General features: G+C 48.8%; 1 protein-coding gene across 2 annotated transcripts in view; it reads right to left on the reverse strand.

Moving 5' to 3' along the window:
* Positions 1 to 11,019: 11,019 nt before the first annotated feature.
* Ndst1 (N-deacetylase and N-sulfotransferase 1) overlaps positions 11,020 to 16,290 on the reverse strand; it is a 59,921-nt gene continuing 54,650 nt past the window's right edge. For both annotated transcript variants that reach the window (XM_051200953.1, XM_051200954.1), the window contains one exon: positions 11,020 to 15,869. In XM_051200953.1, the coding sequence (XP_051056910.1) occupies positions 15,750 to 15,869 (120 nt within the window). In that variant the 3' untranslated portion in view covers positions 11,020 to 15,749. The remainder of the gene's footprint in view (positions 15,870 to 16,290) is intronic.

Genomic DNA, 16,290 nt, shown 5'->3' on the forward strand with positions numbered 1-16,290 from the left:
TCCAGCCCCCTCATGCTTTACATTTAGAACTGATGTTATGTTTTGTTTTGTTTGTTTTTAGTGACAAGTTTCTCTGTGTATCCCTAGCTGTTCTGGAACTCACTCTGTAGCCCAGGCTGGCCTCGAACTCACAGAGACCCACCTGCCTCTGCCTCCCAAGTGCCCCACCACTGCCCGGCTGATGTAGTACTTTTACAAGCTTGTATTGCAATGAAAAGGGAATAACAATTGGATGAGGTAGAAAAATGTCTAACACTACATAAAGATTTTGACAAGTATTCTGATTAAAAAGAAGCTTGCAAACCACAGTAGATGGGGCCAATGAGAAGGCTCAGCAGGTAAATAAAGGCACTTGCTGCCAGGCTTGACAACTGAGTTCTATTCCTGGAACCTACCTGATGGAAGCTATCCTGTAACCTCCACTTGCATCACACTCATCCACAGGCAACATAGATAAGTGAATAAACGAGTTATCTTAAAAAGCTTCATTTAGGGGACAGAGAGAGGGCTCAGTGGTTATGAGCATACTGCTTGATCTTGCAGAGGACCTGTGTTTGGTTGCCAGCACCCATATCAGGTGGCTTAAAACCACCTGTAACTCCAGCTCCCAGGGATCCAGTGCCCTTTTCTGGCCTCCTCAGGCACCAGCACACATGTGGGCATATGTATACACACAGAAATAGTTCATTATAAACAATGTCTTTAAAAGCTTTATTTAAAAAAAATACAGTATATGTTCTCTTACAGAAACAACTCTCTGCCTAGGACAAGGAGGCAGAGCACAGGGGTCATCTCAGGGCAGTGGGGTCTGGACATTAACGATGGCTTATTAGCCTGTATGTTCTACATTTTCCACAATGGGGATTAACATGTACATACGTGAGCATGTATATTCTTAAAAGGAAAGAGCTGGCTCAAGTTTTTGCCTGTGCCAAAAGCACCCCAGTTACAGCAGACTGCAATTCCAGGCTTCTCCTGGCCTCCTCTCTCCCACATACGTTCACACCTGCTTCCAATTTGCGCCATCTTGCTGTCCTTGCTGTCCTTCCCGAGTCCTTATAAAAGATCTGAAGTCTGTGTTGGAACCAGACAGCTAGAGCTTGGGCCCAATCCACTGTTCCTATCCAGTGGGCGCCCACCACTCCACACGGCCTCCTGGGATCCTGTTCCAGTTACTGCAGACTCAAAGCAGATCCAAATACAGAACTATAAACACCACAGGCAGAGGCCCATAAACATCTGCTAAGTGACCCCAGCTGTGCAGATGGGGCCTGGCCCTCATTCACACTGGGACCAGAGGGACTGGCTGGTCATGTGGGATGTCCTCTGCCTCCTCCTTAGACCATGAACTACCAAGAACCATAGACTTGCAGGGAGGGCTAAACTAGGTGAAATCACATCCAAGAGGGTAGAAATATGAAGGCCAAAGATTCTTAGCCTATTGAGCTGCATTACCTCTATACTGAGGCCACAATTTACCTTTCTATAATATGGGGAAGCAAGGACGTAACAGACTAAACAGCCATGAGTTCTAGCGCATTGTGAATAATTCGTTAAGTCAACAACGTAGGCATAAATGCTCATGATTTCTTTGTCTATACTATACTAGGTATACATGAAAATGTGGTAACATAAACATATGCTATAATAAATTATAAATAAAATTTTGAGCATCTCTATCTCCCAAGTGCTGCAGTTACAGGCATGGAGCATCACACTCTGGCTCGGTCTTATTATTATTCTATGTTGATATAATAAGCATCTCCAGATATGTCATGGGGGGGAATATGCACAGACAAGCCAGGAGAACTTCCTGTAGGAATGGAGATATAAGGCCTATGAGTGACAGGCAGATGAAACCTCCAAAAGCTCTTAGGGTCAGGTAACAGAGATCTGAGGGTTAGCAGTTTCCTAGGACTATTTGGGGGAAGTTCCAACATCCCCCCAGCATCCTGGACTAAAATGACCTAGCCTCATCATCCCTGGGGGAGCTCCTAAACCCACCACAGACATCACAGGACCCTTATGGAGTGAGGTAAAACCTAACCCACTGCATTTGACCTGAAACATCTGAGCCCAGGCCAGCAGGACTTGAGTTTTTGACTGTGTAACAGTTGCCTAGTAGGTTCTGAGGAGACATGTCTGGTATGGTGGGCATTGGGAACCTCTGATTTATGGACGGCTTGTGGAGTGGAGGACTACTCATGATTCCTGCCCAACTCAGATCCTCTGACCACAGGGAACAGTGAATGCCAGGCAGCTGGAAACCACCCCATGTTGGAGACCTGATGGAGATAGAAGCCCTTGGGAAGCTCACTAGGTAGCCAAGGTTCCAGGACAGGGCCCGCCTGCCTCAGCCTTCTGAGCTCAGTGCTGGAGGCTGGTAGCTTCCCAGTATTACAGCCCAAGGGTGGGTATGAGGGCACTCGGAAAAGCACAGCTAGGAGGTCAGTTAGAACTCAGAGATGCAGTGTTTGCCCAGAAGCACAAACCCACATTCTGTCCTCACAGTAAAATCAAATAGCATCATCAACAGCAAAAAACCCACACAAGATGCTTTCCAGAGATGGCACCTAAGGGTGGAAAGGGCTCGGGTCAGTGAACAGGCCAGAGGTCGTCCAAGTGGGACCATCTCTGGTGGCCCTGTGTATGTCAGGAGTCCTCCTACTGCCCACATCACAGGCAGCAGCTGCGCCCAAGCCTAAACCTCCCCTGACATGCCCTCCCCTTTGTCTGCCATGTGACCTCCCGGTTCCTCCATCTGCATCATACAGGGCAGGTATAGGCAGGAGTGAGTGGCACATTCCAATCCTGCCTCTAAGACCAAAACCTCCTTCCTGTTCCAAGTGGGCCTGAGGCCATGCCATTCTTGACCCAGGTCACACTCACGTCAACTGCCATTTGTACCCATGCTCATCATTATGCTCTATGAAAGCATGAGAACAGCAGAGCCGGGCACTCGCTGTCAAACCCAACAACCTGAGTTCAATCCCAGACACCCAAAGGGTGGAAAAATTGATGACTCCTAGGAATTTTCTCTGATCTCACAGGAGCTGTGCCAACAGCGAATGAGCACACATATGAACACAAGTAAGTGTAAACATGTTTATTTTTTTTAAGAATGAAACTTTGAGCCAGGTGTTGGTGGTGCATGCCTTTAGTCCCAGCACTCGGGAGGCAGAGACAGGCAGATCTCTGTGAGTTCAAGTCCAGCCTGGTCTACAGAGCTAGTTCCAGGACAGGCTCTAAAGCAATACAGAAATACCCTGTCTCCAAAAACCAAAAATAAATAAATAAAGAAAGAAAGAAAGAAAAGAAAAAAAGGAAAAAGAACGGAACCTTGAGCACCACTAACTGGGGAAATGCAAACCAGCTCCAATGAGGGTCCATTTCCTGTCCATTAGGCTAACTGCAGCTCACAAAAAGGAAAATACTTTTTGTTAAGAATGCAGCAGAGTGAGAACCCTTATGCTTATGCATGGCATATGTGGTTGGTTGCTATGCAAAGAATGTGGCAGTTCCTAAAAGACTAAGCACAAAATTATCTTATCCCAGTAATCCCCTTCAAAGCTTAGATCTAAGGGATTCTGATACACACTTGCACTCATCTCCAAAGCACTATATGCAGTAGCCAACTAGAAAAGCAAAGGCCAGACAGTGGTGGTGGCACACACCTTTGATCCCAGCACTTGAGAGACAGAGGCAAGCGGAGCTCTGTGAGTTTGAGGCCAGCCTGGTCTACAACCAGAGTTCCAGGACAGCAAGAACTATTACACAGAAAAACACTGTCTCACAAAACAAAAACAAAACGAAAAGTGGAAAAAATAAAAAAATAAAAAAGAACCTCCTGTCTCTACCTTCCAAGTGCTGAGGTTAAAGGTATGTGTTACCATGTATGGAAAAAAAAACCCAACCACACAAACAAACAAAAAACCAACAACAACAAAAACCTTTATTTTAAAAACTATATTAAAATGAAGTTTTGGTAGTTGCTACAAAATAAATGAACTTTAAAAACACCATGGGTGTAAGGATTCAGGCATTACGCTGGCCTGCCCCTGTCACCTGGCAAAATGCATTCAGGCAGTACCCTGGTCAGCCCAGGGTTCCATGAGAACTATCTACACTCAGGTATAAAAGGACCCCTTTAAAAGACAGACCCCGCCCACTTATGCTCTCTCTGCTTTCTTTGCTCTTTGTTCCTTACTATCTTTCCAGCTCTTCTCCTCCCTCCTTCCCTCCCTCCCTCCCTCTCATGACTTCTCACCTTACTCTTCTCTCTCTTCTCTTCTGTTCCCGGTGTCTCCATGTCTCTTTTCCCTTCCCCCTCACTCCCCCTTCTAAATAAACTTCTCACTTAGGCTCTGTCTGCCTGTCGTGTTATTTCCTCTCGCCTGTTGTGGAACCTGTTATGCTCTCCCACAAGGTCCCTTACTTTGGGACCCCCATCCGGGACACCACCCTGCCCCCTTCTCCACCTTTCCCCAAATTTATCCTATAACCTATAACTTATAACTGTAACAAAGGAACGACAATGGGTGTTTTCCATGCAAGCCGGATAACTTGAGTTAGATCCCTGGAACCTAAGGAAGGAGAGAACCTATGTCATAAAGTTGTACTGTGATTACCACATACATGTGGTGGTATGCACTTAAACATACATCATGCACACACTCACAAAGTAAGTTTAAAAACTACCAAAAACAACCAAACAAACAAACAAAACAACAAAAACAGGCTAAGTGAAAGAAATCAGGCACAAAGGCCACATCACACAGAATTCTATTCATGTGAAATGTCCAGTGTCCCCACACACACACAGAAAGTGCTAACCAAGGTGGTACGCTCCTGTCTCAGTTCTCTGGAGGCTCAGGCAGAAGAATCCCAAGTTCAAAGTCCACTTGGGTTACATGACAGATCCTGTCTCCAGAAGAAAATCAGGAAGGAAGGAAGGGGGAGAGAGAGTGTGTGTGAGTGTGGAAGGGAGGGTAGAGGGGAGGAAGAGTTTAATGTTAGGAATAGAGAACAGAAATAGAATTAGAGATGATGGGACCCAGCTCTTAGCACATGCTCCACGAGTATCCAGTAACTGAGCTCCATCCCCAGCCCCACTAATCTCTGTTTGGCCTTACAATTAAAGTGGTGCTGACCTCAGAGCAAGGGTCAGTGAGCATTCCTCCTGCTTTGGCCTTTTTGTAAGAGTTTGATTGGGGTTGGTGGTGATGCTGGGGAGAATTTCTGGTGATGTCAGCTTAGCGCTCAGTTTCTCTTTGCTGGGAGGTTTTGAGATGTTTTGATTTGCTGGGTTTGAGTGTGGACCAGGGATGGGGCTCAGGTGGCAGAGTGCTCTGGATCTTGAAGCCCTGGGTTTGTTACTAAGCATTGCAAAACCCAAGTGTGATGGGGCACACCTGAATCCCAGGACGTGAGAGATGGGGCACATCTGTAATCCCAAGACATGAGAGATGGGGCACACCTGTAATCCCAGGACGTGAGAGATGGGGCACATCTGTAATCCCAGGACATGAGAGATGGGGCACATCTGTAATCCCAGGACATGAGAGATGGGGCACACCTGTAATCCCAGGACTCGGGAGATGGAGCACACCTGTAATCCCAGGATATGAGAGATGGGGCACATCTGTAATCCCAGGACATGAGAGATGGGGCACACCTGTAATCCCAGGACGTGAGAGATGGGGCACACCTGTAATCCCAGGACGTGAGAGATGGGGCACATCTGTAATCCCAGGACATGAGAGATGGGGCACACCTGTAATCCCAGGACGTGAGAGATGGGGCACACCTGTAATCCCAGGACTCAGGAGATGGAGCACATCTGTAATCCCAGGATGTGAGAGATGGGGCACATCTGTAATCCCAGGACATGAGAGATGGGGCACATCTGTAATCCCAGGACGTGAGAGATGGAGCACACCTGTAATCCCAGGACATGAGAGATGGGGCACATCTGTAATCCCAGGACATGAGAGATGGGGCACACCTGTAATCCCAGGACTCAGGAGATGGAGCACATCTGTAATCCCAGGACATGAGAGATGGGGCACATCTGTAATCCCAGGTGGAGTCAGGAAGAGCAGAGGGACAAGGTCATCCTAAAACAGCTCAAGGACAGCAGCAATCATGAGACTCTAAAAGGAAAATGAAGCAATCACTTCTCCACCTTTTGGTTAACACCAAATGTTTGTCTGATCGCTTCATCAACTGGACAGCTGGTTGGTTGACAGATCTGGGGGAAGAAGGAAAAGGTCTTGCTCTCTAGCCCAAGTGGGCCTCAAACTCTTGGTAATTTTCCTGCCTGTTTCTGGAGTGTGCCACCTTGCCTGGCTCTTGCCAGGAGCGTTTTGATCTCTGGTTCTCTTACTAGTGCTGTCTAATGGGTGATCCATTGCTTCTGGGCATCTCTGGGAATTTGTCCCCTTCACCTGAGCTCCCTGGTGTGTTGGTGCATTCACTAGCTGTCATTTCCCTGTAGTCTCCCAAGCTCCTTTTCAGTTTCTAGCTGGTCAGCAGTTCTATCTGAATTTTGCCCCAGATCACCAAACCCTTCCATCCCAAATGTCCTGAGATAAGCAGTCAATTGTGATGTTTCTGTGCAGGATGGACACTCATGACAAAAGTGGCAGTGTGCTTTCAGGCTCAGACGGGGCTGTGTGGCCTGGACAACTAAGAACTTCCCACCCAGTAGGCTTCTACAGTGAGTTCTTCAGGTTCAGAAGCCTCACACCTCCCAGAACCATTTCAGCTTGTTACTGTCACATTTTTACAAATGGGGAGAGACAAGTCACCTGCCCTAAGCCACATGGCCAGATCTGAGATCAGACCAATCCTCCTGGAATGTTCTGATGGCTATGCTAGCAGCTTACTCTTCACATTATCAGTGAGCAACCCCTAAAGAGGACGAAGGCTTGGTAGGGCAGGCTCCAGCTTCTCCGTGCTCCTAAAGGTGGGCAGAGCAGGACCTCTCTGGGTACCTGATACAGGAGCCCCCCCCCCCACCTGCCTCCATGAATGGCAGCAGACTGTCCTCCCTGCACTGGTGCCCAGAGGCTCTGTGAAAAAGAACGGGAAACAACACAAAGAACACAAACCAGCGGGGGATGTGTTTACTTAGGTGTTCACACGTGAAAATAATTCTGGAAAGATCTACACAGCCAATAGTGGTGGCTTGCACTGAAGCAGGGGTCTGTGGCCGAATATTAGTACTTCCTGCTATATTTCTGTTGGTCTTCTTTTAGACTCCGGAACATTTATAGCTTTAAGGTGGCCCATCCCAGGACTGTGTGGCTGGCTTTGGGAGGAACAGAGCCAATCACAGAGAATCGTTCCACTCTGTCCCAAGGACATTGCACACTGCTTTTCTGAAGGCCAGGGCTGTTTCCCAGCCTCGGCCTCAGGAGGCAGGACCACAGAGGAGACTTGGGACTGAGGCGTCTCAGAGACCAAGGACTTCAGTTAGCCTCTCAGATTTTGGATCTGCAATAGAATGGTGAGAACATTTCAAGGCCTTGTTACAAGTACTGAGAGGGCAGCTCCCAGGAGCAGAGTGCCTGACCGGCACGCGGGAAGTTCCTTTTATTATTTTCCTACTTGTTTATTGTCCTATCAGCATTAGTGTAATGCTGCCTCACATTAACAAGTCTGGTGAGGCGTGAATGACAGTCTTCAGAAACTGAGCCAAGAGTGCCACCTGGTGGACACATCCTAGGCCGTACCCCAGACATACCAACATTCGGCTTGCTTTCTTCTGTTACTCCTCCTAAATATGAAATATTTCATTGTGTACTTACTATGTAGCTCAGGCTGGCCTCAAATTCATGGCAATCCTCTTGCCTCAGCTCCCATGTGCAGGTGTGACAGGCAGGAGTCACCTCGCCCAGCTTCAGAGTGTACTCTTAACACTGACCAACTCCTAAATACCAGTATAACAGCCAAAATAAGAGAGTTTATCTTTGAGAGAACACTATTCCCCAGAGTGCAAAGTCCCGATTCAAGGATTGTCCTTCACAGCTACTTATTTAATGGTTCAGGTTCGTTTCTAGGGTAGTCTGTGAGCCATTACACAGCCTTGTCATTATTAGATTTTCAGATAGTTACTTGGCAAACTGTCTTGATGAGGACGCATCTCTGGTTTCTTCTTGGGACCTATAATGGTGGTGGTTTCACAGGTGGAAAACCAGGTCCCCAGGGCATCTCATCAGGAGCCACACAATATCAGTCTTTTCAATGCTGGCGATTACAGCTCTAATGCCCTGTGAGAGTGAGTCAACACCACCGGGAGCTGACTTGTTGGCCATCACAATCAGACTCTTAGCCTAGGGGCTCTTGTCAAGTGTTTAGGACACATGGCAAAGTCCTCCACTAGTACCCTGGGCCTGCAGAACTATTCCTAGAAGAAGCCTTAGGGTCAGGTGGAGAGCAGCATTGGGCCCAACACACCATCCCAAGAGCTCTGATTCCACAAGTGAGGTCTAAGCAGAAGCTAAAGTCTCCTTAGAAAACGCTCCTCTTCCAAGTTTCCTCTCCCTCCTTTGGAAGCAGCCAACGTGGTTGTCTTGGTAGGAGACACATTTCTATTCCCGGGGGAAACACTCTAACATTCTTATTACACAAATGGTCACAAAGACATTGCCCCAGACTTGGAGGCTGAGGTAGTTCGTGTGCGTGTGTGTGAATGTGTAGCAGATGCATGCATAGACGACCAGACACAGTATCGGTCGGTGTCGTTTGTTCTTCCACCGCTACTACCCTCTCTCAATAGCCCTAATGGCCACGTAGGCTAGAATGGTTGGTCTGCAAGCCCCAGGCCCCACCTGTCTGCCTCCCCATCACTGGAATTGCAAACATTTGCCACTATGACCAGGTCCTTTTGTTGTTTTAAATCACGGGTTCTGAGAATCAAACTCAGGTCTCCGTGTCCCTGTGCTTCACTGTCACACCATGTGGATCATCTATCGGGGACTGTTCCTGGCACTTTGCTCTTATGAAACACACTACCTGTGCTGGTAGTTCCTTGTCAATCTGAGGAGAGAGTCATCTGAGGAGAGGGAAACTTTTTTTTTTTTTTTTTTTTTTTTTGTCTTTGAGACTGGGTATTTTAAAGAGAATGAACTTTTAAAGACTGCAGACTTTTAAATGTTGAAATGTTTTATATTGTGATAGTGATATTAACATGACATCTTAGGAACAAGAAAGGAAAGGTTATGACTTAATAGTGATGTGTCTGTGTGTCAAGTTTTCAAGGGGACAGTTGTGTTGGTTAGTGAGCTCTCTTGTCAACTGGAGACAAGCTAGAGTCCTGTGAGAAAGGAACCTCATTTGAGAAACCGCCACCACCAGACTGGCCCTAGGCAAGCCTGTGGGACATTTTCCTGATTGATGTTTAATGTGGAAGGGCCCAGCCTGCTGTCGGTGCTGCCAATAGGTCAGTGTCCCTGGGGCATGTAAGTAGACTGAGCAAGCCAGGAGGAACACTCCTCTATTCATCTCTTCTTTAATTCCTGCCCTGCTTCCCTCAGTGTGTCTGACAGAAACCCTTGCCTCCCAAGTGGCTTTTGGTCAGGGTGTTTGACGAAACAAAAGTACCCAAACTAGAAAACTACCCAAAGGCTCTTGCAAGGAACTGTGTCCTCCAGAAATTTGGGCACTTGGTTAACTTAACTGGCATTCTGAAGGGATGACTCATAGTCAAGGATAGAGGGTCTGATGGACTTCCACTCACTGGGCTGTTGGTATTGTACAACTCTTCCCACCCCCTCATAATTTGTACAACTCTTGATTACTCTGCAAACAGCTGGGCAAGGTTTTTCTATTTCAAGGAATCTTAGAATTCCAGGACAGCATGAGATGAGGTGCAACAAAATCAACCTCATCCTTGCTCCAAGTAGAACACACTTGCCTTTAGCCCCTTCCTGCTAAGTGACCCAGAAAGCCTGTGTCTTCACAGGCACAAGCATGGCATCTGCACCATACCTTCTGGGTCTGCTCCTGGCAGCACAGCCTCCAGCAGTTCTGGGCAGTGGTGTTTCATGACCCACGAATGCTACACTTGCCAATCTGAGAAGTTTCTACAGGTTGGAGCTTGGTGTGCTCACCCAGACCAGGGCTCCCTTCCCCTCCCAGGTGTGTCCAGAACACCTGTTCTCTTTTTCGAGGTGGAGGTGGTGGGGGGCGTTGTTTGGAATACACTTGGGAGCTTGACTCAATATTCCCAAAGATTCTGAGAATCAGGGAGTTTCTTGAATACACATTGCTTCATCTTACTTGTAGAATTTCTGGGTGAGTGGGTTTGGACAAGGCACCTGGAATGCCCACTTCTCAAGAGGATTCTGGGATTGGGCCTTGACACCTGCCTTGCAGACATCAGGGCAGAGTCTCTGCTGGGAAGACTCTGGTCCTTATTAGGCTATTCTCAAGGCATGTCCTTAGTAAACTGGAAGGGGGGTGGGGGTGGCTTGACAATCACTCGTTTTTCCCTAAGGTTTTCTTGGATAGTGAGGAACCTATGAAACCTTCCATCTGAGCCTGAATCCCTGGAATTTTGCTCAAAATGCCTTGTTCATACCCGCCAGAGGGATCTCAATCTCTAAAGTCAGAGCATGGGAATCTGTATTCCAGGCACATTCTCTACATGAGGCCACTAAATCCAACTCACTTCACATCCTAAAAGACAAGGGAACTACCAATCAAAAAGTAAAATGGTGTGACCAAGTCATGAAAGAAATAATGGCAGGGTCCTCTGGGGACAGTGGGCACACCTAGTACTGACAACCCTGTGCCCAAAGGCTCTTGGTCATCTATCGGAGATGAGACACTGCATGGCTGCCCTGGGTTGGGCCTCTACAGCATCTGAAAAGGCATCAACTTAGAATGCAGGGGAAATGTTCTGTCCTGACCAAATCAGGATGCAAACTGAGCAAGTTTGGGCCATGATGAAACCCTCCATATCCCCACCTTCCCTAGCAGGCAAAGGTCAGACACAAAAACAAGAACAATATGTACAAACAGAATCCCATTTTATTAGCAGTTAGTTCAAGATTGTACATTAATGGAGGAAAGTTCCCATGTTTAACACAACCCAAAACGGCTGGTTCAAGAGCCCTCTTCAGGTGAGCTGGGTAGCATGCCCTCTGCAACCCTTCCCACCCCCCTGCAGGGAAGGAAATCCTCTGCCTGTTTCCCAAGCGCACCCCACCCCACTCAGTTGGCCCTCTTCTCTCCCCAGGAAATAACATGAATTTCATGCACAAATTACAAAAAGAGCCCTCTTGCCATAAGAAAAGCTAGCTCAGTCATAGAAAACCCTTCCCTCCGGTAGCCTCCAGGCCAGGGAAAGAGGGAAAAGTGAACTTCTTAGGCAGAAACACTGTGGGGAGTCTCCCCTGGCCTTCAGGCTGGCCCTCAGCAGTTGACACACATAGTCATTGCCCAGCCTGCTCAGAGCTGGCAAGCGCATCAAGCCCAGAGCCAGACAACCCTGACCCCAGCACTGCATGGAAGGCCAGGAGGTTGGGGTGAGGGGCAAACTTCTAACCTCATTTCACACACAGTAGAGTTGGTTCTTGCATGGACATGCGGAAACCCCTGCTGTAGCCTCTATCTCCTCATTTTAAGGAAGGGGAAGCTGGGGCGTGGGAGGAAGACTGCCACATGGCCACCCACTGTACCCCGTGCTCTTCTCACACCTCAGTTAGAGGAGGCATTTTCCCCATAGCCCTTCCTGCCATAATCTGAGGTCTTACTCCTGCTCCAGTGCACACGGACCATCTCGAAAGTGGAGACCCCAGAACCACAGAACAGAAGCAAGGACAAAGTCAAAACAAGAGCAGAGAAAGAAAGAGATGGAGAAACATGGATGCTGCGCCCGGTATGGGACAGCCTGGCTTCTCCAAGCTGTACACACTCATTCTGACATCACAGTGCCCAGCCTGGCCTCCCTGGGGCAGTTCCACAGGCCATCCCACCCCACAGTGCCCTCAGACCCTCCCAATGTAACCCTGTCTCTTCAGGGACCCCTTTCCCCTCCTCCAAGATGGTTTGGCCCTTGCTACAGGTGGTAATGAAGGTAAGGGCACCTTAGGCACAAGGGAAATGCCACATTAGCACAAAAAGCAACATTACCCTTGAAAACATGTGGGCTAAAGACTAGAGGAAAACAACTGGATCTGGAATGTGGAACTTCTATATGACAACAGACCCTCTGGCCTTAAATCCCACACCTTTAATTCCAGCACCTGGGAGGCAGAGGCAGGTGGATCTCTGAATTCAAAGCCAGGCTGGATCACATAGCAATTTCTAAGACAGCCAGAGTTACATGGTGAGACCCTGTCTCAAAACAGACAAACAAACAAAATACCATTTTGGACTGGACCTGGTAAGTGCACACATTTAATCTCAGCTCTTGAGAGTCAAGTGGATCTCTATGAGCTCCAGGGCTAGCCTGGTGTACATAGCAAATTCCAGGCTAGCCAAGACTACACAATGAGACCTTGTCTCAAACAAAAACCAAACATTTTTTAAAAAAATCAGATGGGCAGAGGGAAAACTTTTTAGCATTCTAAGAAACTTTTTTTTTTTAATAAAATACAATGTTCTTGCCCTGACTGGACCTAATACTAAAACCAGGTATTAACTGCTGAGCAGTGAGATTGGGGGTGCTTTAGGTACAGACAGATTGTGGTGGGTTGGGACTACAGTCTCGGCTGTGGCACTGGCTGGTCTGGCAGAAGGTCCTTACCCCTCAGCGCAACACTATCGATAACAGTCTCCTGTACCTGCAACTCACTTTGAAGACACATACACATACAGAGAAAAGAAAACAAACTGGCGGATGCTAACCTCCTTCAGTCCAGACGAAGGTGGCTGGCACTCACCACCCAAGACTGGCTGAGACGGTTCTGAGCTTGCTGTGCCCTCTGACACAGCTGTGGGGCTCCGGGGTGGGAGGGGCCAGCAGTTTCCTCCACTGGAAATCAGCACCCACTGCTTACACATATGCCAGGGTGTGGAAGGGGCCATTCTAACTTCATGCTCTCGGAGGTGCCTGCCCCAGAGAAAGCTCTAGAACCTGGAATGACTGAGGCAGTTGCAGGTGATCTGTACCCATAAGGCAAAGGCTGCTGGTAGAGAGCACAGAAGGGACAGGGGATGTCCTGAACGACTGACTCGAGTTCCCTCAAACTTTTTTTTTTTTTCCCCAAATGCTTCCAGTCAATCAGTGGACACTCTAGTTGAGAGATCCTAGAACAAACTTCTCTATTTTCCAAGACCCAATATCTGCAAGCTGGGGAAGACTCTGGGTCCAGTAGCAAGAGGGGACACAGTAGCAGCAATAACCTACAGACTTAGAACAGTCTCTGGGGTCTTAGAAGGAAATAGACAGTAGCTCCTCTGTCTGCCAGGCTCTCCAACCTGCCTGCTTCCACCTGAGGCCAGAGGCAGAGACTAACAGAGCTGCAGGCTACACAGGGGCCTCTCCAACCATCCTACCTCAGCTCTCACAGAGTCTCATACAGAGAGTAACTTTCCGAATATAGGAGCCATCCTTGCTGACAAGTGGGAAGTGAGGCTAAGGGCACATACTGACCTGACTCCAAGTCTGGTTCCAGCTTGCTGGCAGGGTCTTTGAGCATATCTAACCCTGTCCTCGGGTATTGTGTAGTGACCAGGATACACGGGCTCTGCACACCTAAACCATGCCTGCAGGTTCCCCTGAGCATCCAACACTCTCCACCACAGTGGAGAACTCAAGGAGAGACTATCTCAGAATCAAGACAATCACCAGGAGGATGAATGCTGGAAGCAGAGAATACAGCAGGAAAAGTGGTGTGCAGGTCTTGGAAGGGGAAGGCTCAAAGGCACCTGGCTGGGAAAGAGTGGTTTGTCCCCATGTCCTGGAATGACCACAGCTGTGACTGAGGGAAAGACAGGAACCTGGAACACAGGAGGACCCGAGGGTGGGCTCGGAGGCAGTATGGTACCAGAAGAGCACTTGGCTCAGAAGCAGTCGCCTGAATTTAGTTCTCGGTACTGCTTCCAACAGCTCTGTGACATTGACCAAGGCCACCTCCCATTCCTGAACCTACTTTGTGTCTGTCTTGGAACCCTTCCAAGTCCAGTATGTCCTAGAAGCCTGGTGGACACTGAATTGGCAGTTGAGGAGGGGCAGGGAAAGGTAACCCAACCTCAGTCACTTCACATTGTTAAAAGGGGACAGGAACACAACCCAAGCAGAAAACACCCAGAGACCCTGTGCCTGCAGAGACTGGAGACACTTCTGTGGGTCCCTGTGGGCATCCCACTCCAAGGCAGCCCCAGCCTAGCACCATGTGAGGGGGAGGGCAGCTCAGGGCCCCAGCCCTCCCCCCCCCAGCCCAGCTCTTCCCTATGGCCCAAACACCCCAGGGCCACTAGGCTTGTAAACCCAGACTTCCTGGAGCGAGTTGGTCTTCCTTTCCAGCTTAACATCTCTGCTCCCTCTGTGGGAGAGGGAAGAGGGACCCTTCAAGCCATCTCCCTGAGGCCTAGACTCTTACATAAACACTCATCTTCCCTTCCAACTCATTCTCTAGCATTAAGATATGACACCCTTTGAGGCTAGGGCTTGCCACCATTGTGTATGACTGAATTAAAAACAAACCCAACCAAAAAAAATATAATATATATATACACATTATATATATATATATATATATAAAACACAGTGCGACCCCAGCACCCAGGGTATAAACTCTGGCACCAAGAAATAAAAACACAAAATATTAAAATACTTTAGCTTCTTAGTATTTGGGAGGTTAAGGGGGGGTCTCAGGGACCCTCGGCCACAGGTTGCTGGGCAAAGCAGTGGACAGCAGTCTTGCTAACTCTGCCATGTCTGCTGGGCCGAGGCAGTGGCTGTAAAACGATGTATGTACACAAAGCATGGACACTGGCAGACTCCTGACTCGCCTCAGCCTTTACCACAGGAAACACCACAGTCCCACCCAGGTTAACAGAACAGGGCTAAGGCCCATGTCTCTAGGCCCAGTGGCATGGCAGTGGCCCAGGGCCTACAAGAGACCATGAGCAATAGGTGGACACAATAGGGGCCAGAGAGACTCTCCCCTAAAGGGAAGATGAGATGTGATAATATTAACCCACATATAGAGGCCGTATGTCCTCTCAAGATGGCCACCCTCACATCCAACCAATGAGTGCATCTGGGTGCCCAGCTAAACCCTGGCAGAGCCTCGCTCGAAACCCTCAAGGACATGCCCAGTCTTTCTCCCTAGTTGGGCGAAAGACCCAGCTGCGCTCTTCTCCCTTACTGTCTGGAGGACAGGGAAATATGACAGCTAATACTGAGGGGCACCCTGCTGGAGCAGGGGGCGTGTAACAAAGGAAAGGGCAGGAGTGGTAGAACACAATGAGGGGACGGAGGGCGTCTCCAGGACTCCCCCTACCAGGGAATGACCTTCCACCAACACAAGCGGTCTCCCCAGGCAGCGAAGCTGCGAACGGAATGGACCTCTGGTGCCAGAGAGGTTCCATAGGCCACACATCCAGCAGTGGATGCTCTGAGGCGCTTGCAGACCTGCCTGGACTTCAGGCCCCAATGGGCCTTAGCAGAGTATTGCTCGTTGCTTTAGGCTGGCCGGGCCCAGCACCCTTCTTGGCAGGTCAGTCTGGCTCAGTGTGAGGCAGGACATCCCTGCTAACACAAGCGTTCTGTCTGGCTGTGGTGGCCGAGGCTACCTGGTGTTCTGGAGGTCCTCCCGCAGCCAGGTGGGCAGTGTCTGGCCCATCTTATACAGCAGCTTAGAGAGCTCGATGTTGTGGTCCCGATAGTAATCCTTTAGGAAGGCTCGGGACTGCAGTGGGAAGAAAGCTCAGGTCAGAAGTGACATGTCAACATGAGTATGAGCCTCTCCATAACATCACACTCTGTCTTATCCCAATCCTCTTCCAAAAAGAAGCCTCCGGAGAAAATGCTCATGGTGGAGCACCAAACCAACAGTGCCCAAGGTCAAACCCATGAGAGAGAGAAGAAAGCATTTATCAAAATCACAAGAAGAAGAAAACAAGACAAGATACAACCTATGGCCTTCCCCGAATGTGATTTCATGCAATGTTCCCCCTACAGAGTAGCCTGCTTCTCCTTTCACAGGGCCAAACCCTGGGGATGACCCCCTAACTCTACGCCCTCTGTCCTGCAACGACCCTCTGTGTCAGTGCTCCTGCCTTGGACTCTGCTTCGTATTGTGTGGAAGCCATGCACAGCATCTGCTCTAT

Source organism: Phodopus roborovskii, unplaced genomic scaffold (assembly GCF_943737965.1).
Source record: "Phodopus roborovskii unplaced genomic scaffold, PHOROB, whole genome shotgun sequence".
Classification (NCBI taxonomy): domain Eukaryota; kingdom Metazoa; phylum Chordata; class Mammalia; order Rodentia; family Cricetidae; genus Phodopus; species Phodopus roborovskii.